The sequence below is a fragment of the Kogia breviceps genome, chromosome 19 (genome assembly GCF_026419965.1).
Source record: "Kogia breviceps isolate mKogBre1 chromosome 19, mKogBre1 haplotype 1, whole genome shotgun sequence".
Classification (NCBI taxonomy): domain Eukaryota; kingdom Metazoa; phylum Chordata; class Mammalia; order Artiodactyla; family Physeteridae; genus Kogia; species Kogia breviceps.
The window spans coordinates 10364852-10372727 of record NC_081328.1 but is presented as its reverse complement, the minus strand read 5'-3'; the positions used below and the strand labels follow the sequence as shown (position 1 = coordinate 10372727).

The following is a 7876-nucleotide window of genomic DNA, read 5'->3' as shown; positions in this document are numbered from 1 at the left end:
TGAACGGGGCAGTGGGGGAACCCGAGGTGGTGGGGTCTGTCGGCTCTGTGTGGGTGACTGGCACTGGGGAGGAGGAGGAGACGGCTCATAGGAGCCCCAGAGGCTGTGAGAGAAAAGGTCGTCCGGGATCTACGGGGCATGAGAGCATTCTGGAACTGTGGTTGAAGGTGCAGGCTATGAGGGCAGCTTCAGGATGTGGGGAAGGAAGCAGAGTCGAGCTCCATCCCGTGTTTGCAGGAGAAGGGCCGGTTGAAAGGGGGGTTCCTGGCCGGGCTTCGTGGGTAGAGACCAGCCGTGGTGGTCTCACCGGACCATGGGTGAAAGGACAGGCCAGGACAGCCCCCCGGGCCGCAGGAGTAGCCATAGCTCCGGACCTAGGGGCAGGCTGTGAGAGGGCCTCAGGTTCGTGTGGGCAGGGCCAGGCTGTGAGGATGCCACCTGTGGCTGGGCCTGGGACTCTGGACGCAAGTTCTGGGATTGTCCCACACCCGCGGGGGAGAAGACAAGCCATGGCGGTGCCTGGGCTCGTGGAGGGGATAGGCTATGGCGTTGCCCCGGGCTCTTGGGGAAAAGGGCCGACTGGGGGTGTTCCCGGGGCCACTGTGGGATGGCCTGAGGCTGTAGAGGTACCCAGAGCTGTGGAGGGAGAGCCAGGCCGCGGGGCTGCTCCAGGTCTGCGGGGGAGGGAGCAGGCAGCGCAGGCTACTGTCTGTGGGGATACCCCAGGCTTAGGGGGAAGGGGGCGGACTGCAGGGGTGCCCAGAGCTGCGTGGGAGGAAACTCCCTCTGTGAGTGCCCCAGCCGCGTGGCGGAGGAGACAGGCCGTGGAGGAGACAGATGCCGGGCATCTCCCTGGCCTGTGGGGCACCGGACAGCCCATAGGGGTGCCTTGTGCAACTGAAGCGGGAACGAGATGTCAGGGTGAGCCAGGGTTCAGGGAGAGGGGGCAGGCTGTGTGGGTGGAGACAGGCTCTGGGGGCGACTCCGGGTCCTGGGAAGCTGCACAGCCTGCAGAGGTGTCTGGTCCTGATGGGCAGGAGGCAGGTCCTGGGGGCACTCCAGGCCTGTGGGACATAGGACAGGCTATGGGAGTACCTAGGGCTCTGGGGCCAGAGACAGGCTGTGGGAGTCTCCTGGGTCTGTGGGGAACGGAGCAGCCTGGGAGGGTGTCCCAGGCCCCGGTGGTAGCGGGAGCTGTGGGAGAACGGACCAGCGGCGGTGGTGTCCCAGGCCTGTGGGCTAGGCAACAGGCTCCGGGGGTGCCACCGGCTGTTGCAGTGCCGGGGGCTGTCGGGGAGGAGACCTGCGGTGGGAATGTCTTGAGCCTGTGGGAAAGGAGGCGGGCTCTGGGGGGGCAAGAGGCTCCGGTGCCTGCAGCTTTAGGGGGACCCGGGTCTGTGGATCAGGAGGCTGGCTGTGGGGCTGCCTCATGTCTCTGCATGAGAAGACAGGCCGGGGCTGCTCCAGGTCTGCGGGGGAGGGAGCAGGCAGCGCAGGGGCTGTCTGAGGCAGGGGGGTCGCCAGAGGCAACAGGTGTGTCCAAGCACAGGAGTGCCCCGGCAGGGGCGCCCACAGCTATGTTTATGTCTGGGTCTGGAAGCGTACCTGCCAGGGTGCCTGCCGCTGTGTGGGTGTCTGGCTCTGTGTGTCCGGAAGGCGGCTCCAGGGATGACTTGAACCTGTGGGGAGAGGTTCGTACTGCCAGGATACCCTTGGCTTCAGGGGTACCTATGGCTCCCCAGGAGCTGTGGTCTGGTGGAGAGGATACTGGTTGTGAGGCTTCCCCGGGATCATGGGGAAGGAGACAGAGTGCTAGGCTTCCTGTGGCTGCTGAGGTGCCCACGGCTCCTCGGGTACCTGGTCCCCTGGGGGTGGAGACTGGCCCTGGGGGTTTCTCACGCTTGCCAGGGAGGGGACAGACGGCAGGAGTACCTCTGACCGCAGGGGTGTCCACAGCTGCTGGGGCCTCTGGGCCACTGGTGGGTGATGCCAGCTCTAGGGGTGGCTCAGGGGTATGGGGAAGGAGACAGGCGGCTGAGGTGCCTGCTGCTGCCAGGGCTTCAGGACCTGGGGATGGGGAGACTGACTCTGAAGGCGTCGCAGGCCTATGGAGAAGGAGAGCTGACGGAGCTGTCCCTGGGGCTGTGAGGGTACCTCTGTCTTTGGGGGTGCTTGCAGCTGTAGGAGTTCCCACGGCGGGGCACCAGCCTGCCGCAGTGTGGGTGACTGGGTCTGCAGGAGAAGAACCCAGTGCGGCTGTCTCCAGCCTCACGGCGGGGAGGAGGCCATCCGCAGAGGGCCTCGGGGCTCCGGGGCGGGAGACAGGAGGTAGAAGTGTCCTGGGGCTGCCGGGGGTGGTGTCCTACAGCTGTGGGCATGGGACCAGGTTATGGAGCTGCCCAAGGTCTGCGGGGGAAGAACTGGACTCTGAGAACGTGCCAGGGGTGTCCAGGACAGGCACGGCTGGGGGGGTGAATGAAGCCGAGGAAGTGCCCCCGGTCTCAAGGGAGGAGACAGGCATTGGCCACTTGAGAGATCATGCACAGCAGGGTGGGAGGAGACAGGCTGCAGGAGGGTCTAGAATCAGAGGGAGGGGGAACAATTTGGGAGAAAATTGTGAGGGGGAGGACAGATTGAGGGGTGCATTCCAGTAGTATATATATATAGGGAACAGGTTGGGGGACCCTGGGGCTCTTTGGGAGGGAACAGGTTGGGGGGAGATTTGTCCTGGGCTATGGATGAAGGCACAGGCCGTAAGGGTGTCTCAGGATGGGGGAGAGAGATACTTCTTGGAGATGCCTCACCGTATATGGGATAACACATTGGGAGGTTTCCTGGCACAATGGGAAAGGGACAGGTTGCAAGGAGAGGGGTGTCCCAGGACTTTGTATAAGGGAACGGTTCGGGGTGGGTGTCCCTGGACTTTGTGTGTGTGTATGTGCTTGTGTGTGTGTGTAGCATCACTCGAGGTATCCTGGAACTGTGGGGCTCACCTAGTTTCTTCCTGTTGGAGAACGGACTGTTAGGCCTTTGGCATCCAGGGGAAAAGTACTGACCACGTACACGCCGCGGATGCCCAGGCCCCAATTCTGCAGGCTCCTGCATTCTGCGGCTCTGGCCCCTGGACTGTGGTGATGTCAAGCCAGTTGGGATTGCCTCACTCGGCTGCCTCCTCCCATCTTCGCTTTTGATCATGTCTCTACAGCCTTAGAAATAAGGAATCTTTATATTTCTACAGATGTGTCAGTCTTTAAGCAAATCCAGTCTACAATCCTTGAGTTTATTCAAAAGCTTAAATTAGGGATCTTTTTAAAAAACCTGAATTTCCCAGTTGAGTTCCTATGGGATTCTTTGAGAGGACAAGCTCTCCCATGCAGTTAACACTAGTCAGTTTATGGAAAATCTGCTTAATTTGACAAATGTTGAGTTAAATTGTCCACTATGCTCAAAGCACTGTTGTGGGGAATCTCAGAGAAGAGCAAGACAAGGCCCTAACCCTCCAGGAACCTTGTCTAGCTGGGAAGATGAGACAGATACCTGTGAAATAGGTAAATAACGACATGAGCAAGTGTGTGAGTGCAGGGGCAGTAGTGTCTATAAGGAGGCATTCAGAATAGGGAGAGGCACTGATGCGTGTGTAGTTCACGAAACGCTCTCATCTGTTAGACACTGTATGTGAATATAGGGTGGGGGGAGTTTGGGGGAAATTGAAGATGTACAGAGGTCATTCAGCTAGTTAATGGCAGTTCCTGGCATCAGTCTATGTACTCCGATGCCACAGGTTTACTTAGAGTCATTCAGAGTTATGTCCTCTTGAGCTACTTAGAAGAGTGAAGCATACTGCTTTTTGGTTAGTAGTTAGGATTTATTAATGTAGGCTGTATATCCATAAAACTTCCTTGAGGGAAAGTGCTTGTTTACCATAGCAGAGCTCTGTTTTTGGAATAACGTCTTATCGGCGACCTTTGAGATGTGAAATTTGGAATGAAAAGGGCTCAAGAGATAGTCATTAAGCTAGTGTTCCCCTATTCGCTTGGAAGGTAGAATTTCAAAAGTGTAGTTGCTTTAGTAAGTGGAAGAAACTATCATATACCTGTCCTTAAGCATTCACTCTGTAGTATGAGGTGGCTGGGGACTGCTAGAATATTGTGATATGAGCATGGCATTGTGTTTTACTTATTCTTTCCTTTTGTTTGAATACAGTTGGTCTGAAAATACTTTCTTTTATCTTAGGCAGTGATTTTAGGAGAGAACTGTTGGCTGATGACTGAGCTTTCACTATTGTACTACACTTTCTGACATGATGGGATCAGGCAGACCAGCCTCAACCTGTGTTCATCTAGCATCTAGTGTCCAACTGGATGGGAGGAGTGACCCCAGGAAACTTCAGACCCAGGTAGTTTCGTTTTATTTTTCTCTTCAGAGTTTTGTTATGAAACATTTCAGACAAAGAAAAGGGCAATGAACACATTTTAAATCACCTTTTAGATTTAACCGTTATCACACCTAAGAAAATGGGCAAAAAATAATTCCCTAGTATTATCTAATGACCAGTCTTTATTCAGCTTCACCCAGTTGTCCCCAAAATGTCTTTTCCCCCAGCACTGTAATTTGTGCAAATCTTCAAACATACAACAAACAGGGAATATTAATTGAAGTCATATTTCTATTAGTGGAAAAGCTGAAACAATCTAAATGTTTAATAATAAGGTTATAGTTAGGTTAAGCATGAAAAGGCCGTTCATTGGATTTTGGAAAATGCAGCTGTGAAAAATAATGAAAACTGGGGGAGTGTGGAAACATGCCTATGCTTGTTAGGTGAAAAACAAAACCTGTGTCTCTCATGATTATAACTAACAAAGACTTAAACCTGCATAAGAAGGTGAAGTGGACTGTTTAGAGCAAGCAAGATGCATTTAGGTGTAGGATAAGGGATGTGGTCTAGCCACCAGATGAAAAATCTCAGGAGGAGTATTGTCAGTGGCTTAGGTTCTGTGTGGTGCATCTGTGGAGCCGTTTTCAGGAACACTCATAATGAATTGTACTGATCACTGGCTGGAAACTGACATTTTGATACAGGACAGAAGTCCATCACTGGGGAGTTGAGGAACTTACTGGTTCTGTTTGAAGCTTCCTGAGTTGACTTTCTGAGGAGGATTCTAGTCTGCTACTAGTAAACCAGAAGTATAATACTGGGGACTGGGTGATTGTAGGATAGAACCAGGGGTGTGTGGTTAATTCAGGAGTGTGTGAGAGTAGCTGATTCTATCAGTACAACAGGAAAATACTTCTTAGCACTAATAATCGTGTGGGTGAAATGTTAGAAACTTGATTATAGATATATATGAACTATGCACTATGTTATTTTTCTAATGTGTGCTTACTTTTATTGTTTTTTTAAAGAACCAGCTGCAGTTTAATAGGAATGTTCCTACACATTCAAGCAACTTGGCAATCCGATATTCTTGCCCACATGGAATTAGAATTGAAAAACTGAAGCACTCATACAATGAGTCATACCATTGTAGAGATTCAGGTTTTAGAGACGGTCCTGACCTAAGCAGTTCTGTTTCATTTTCTGTCATATCAGAAGAGAGACTTAGCTATGCCGTCCATCTAGCCAAAAGAGATGTAAAACGAAGACAACTTGAAGAACATATAAAAGAACACCATCTCAGAAGTCAGCCCCAAATCTTTCAGAAATATGGACACCCTAACCATAAAATATCTGACCACAGAGTGGAAAGGAAGGAATCAAAGAGTCGGGAAGTCTGTCATGGCAGCCACCAGCCATCGAAAGTAGAAATTTCCAGCTCAGGTGCCAAGGTATACCTGTACACATCTCATCCAGGACAGTCAGACCTCACCATGCCAGATTCGCCACCCACTCGTGATCCAGGACTTCAGCCACACGCCAGGATAGGTGACCACAAAAGCCTATGCGGACGCAAAAGCCTGCTGGAAGTTCAGCGACTCCAGAAAGAATTGAGCAGTTGTATCCATAAAATTGAAGAATTAACTAAAAAAGGTGAGAAAAATTGGACTCTTGACTTCGAAAAGATGCTGTGAGAGGGTACAGTCCAAATACATTCTTCGGGACCCCCACCCCCTGTCGCATTCCATTGTCTCCTTCTGTCACTAGAGTGAGCACTCATGACAAGACAGGTGGACTTTGAGTTTGACCAGTGTCTTTTGTTCTGACGAGTTTGCCCTGCGCTAGCCCCTCTTTGCAGCAGAGGCACCTGAAAGAGCCCCTCTTCCTTAGGCTGTACTTGGTAAGTCGACTGACTGAGGGCCCCGCCTAGTAGTTGCGGTACCTGTTGTCTGAGGCTCAGGTCTGCCAGCCCCCGAGTGCACGTTATCCTGTAATGTTTTGCTTCTGTGTCCAGAAGTCCTTCTGGAAAAATTATTTTTAATTTGTTCAGAAAAGAAGATAATACCTGTATATTGTAGGTAAAGCCAGTTCTAACTTAGGCAATGTTCAGAGGAGTACCCAGCAGTGATGGGGAGTTAGGGATATACGTGTAAAATATCTGAGCGCAGGGTAGAAAGGAAGGTGTATAATCCTCATATGCTGTTCTCCACAGTTTTTCAGGGTTCCCTATGCCCTCGCATTTCCCTGGGAGTGGAAGATTGATTGCACATGGAAAATTGGGGGCTACCGTAGCTAACAAGTAGGGGGATCAAGCCTAGCTTTCAGACTGCAAGGAACAGGGAGTCAACCTCAGAAGGAGCTACTGTGCTCAGATAACACATAGTCTATAATGATCTTTTGCACGGTAAAGTCACGTAATGCATGCATATGTGCGTGTGTGCATGTTACATAAGGAATTTAAGGTGCCTTACAGAAACAGATTGAATGAAATAGAACAAAAATGTGGAAATGAGGATATTTTGGCACAGGAAAAAATAAGGAAAGGCAAAATAAGATTTATTAGGAATGGGTTACAGATTTGTTTCTGAGCTTCCTCACAGCTCACCAGGAAAATGTGATCAATTGCAGAATTTACAAAGAAAAAAGCAGTTGTATGAGGAAAAATATTATACCACGTATTGAGGCTGGAAAAAAATTTCTCTGGTGGGTCTTCATAAAGAGTATGTGGTGTAGTACGAACGATTCGAAAACATTCCTACATCAGAATAGCAGCAGTGTTGTGGCTCGTTTCTCCTGACATCGCCCAGCGGCGGTCTGCGGCACGACCCCACAGCGTAGTTTGGTAGAAACCGTGCCACCAGGGCAGCAAAGCCACGAGGCCCGCTGCTCTGGTGATGGGGCCTCACACAGGGGACCTTTAGAGCTGAGCTGCTCAGGCGGTCTTCCAGAAACAGTTTCTTTGAATGAATCTTTTGAAAATGTGGAGCAGCGGTGTGTACGAGGGTGTGCTTCCTGACAAATAAACGACGACTTTGGACACGCAAATAATTTCAGCCCTTGGTGTCTAACTATGTCGGAGAAAGGACTTCCCATCTGGGTTCAAGATAAGAGAGTGCAAAGCACGGGACTTCCCTGGCGGTCCAGTGGTTAAGACCCTGCACTTCCACTGCAGGGGGCATGGGTTCCATCCCTGGTCGGGGAACTAAGATCCTGCGTGCCATGTGACGTGACCAAGAAATTTAATTTTAAAAAAAAATAGAAAGCATTATAGATTTGGGTTCAATAGAAAGAATTTTAAAATAGTGAGAGATGCATAACTGTGGCATAGGCTGTCCAGTGGGATTTGGTTCAGGGAATTCCTGCCTGGAGGGGAGCTTGATCTCGTTTGTCTTCATGTCTCTTCCATCTCTGAATCAGGACACAGGCCCACTTGCTGGTTCCTAGTCTTTTGGCTGATGAAAACTGAAATTTTTGGTTATGACAGCTTCATTTTTTTCCGTA

General features: G+C 50.9%; 2 protein-coding genes across 2 annotated transcripts in view; both read left to right on the top strand.

The window, feature by feature from the left end:
* The first annotated feature begins 4 nt into the window (after positions 1-4).
* KIAA0753 (KIAA0753 ortholog) overlaps positions 5-7876 on the top strand; it is a 44230-nt gene continuing 36358 nt past the window's right edge. The window contains exons 1-3 of the mRNA XM_067022262.1: positions 5-921; positions 4234-4396; positions 5404-6028. Of these exons, the coding sequence (XP_066878363.1) occupies positions 4301-4396; positions 5404-6028 (721 nt within the window). The 5' untranslated portion in view covers positions 5-921; positions 4234-4300. The remainder of the gene's footprint in view (positions 922-4233; positions 4397-5403; positions 6029-7876) is intronic.
* Positions 940-2654, top strand: LOC131746275 (elastin). Its single transcript, XM_059047472.2, has one exon. It carries the CDS (start codon positions 1086-1088, stop codon positions 2652-2654), a length of 1569 nt encoding a protein of 522 aa, XP_058903455.2. The 5' UTR covers positions 940-1085.

What these genes read in the sequence shown, in the direction of transcription:
- LOC131746275 (XM_059047472.2), top strand. Translation starts at nt 1,086, where the DNA reads ATGGGAGTACCTAGGGCTCTGGGGCCAGAGACAGGCTGTGGGAGTCTC.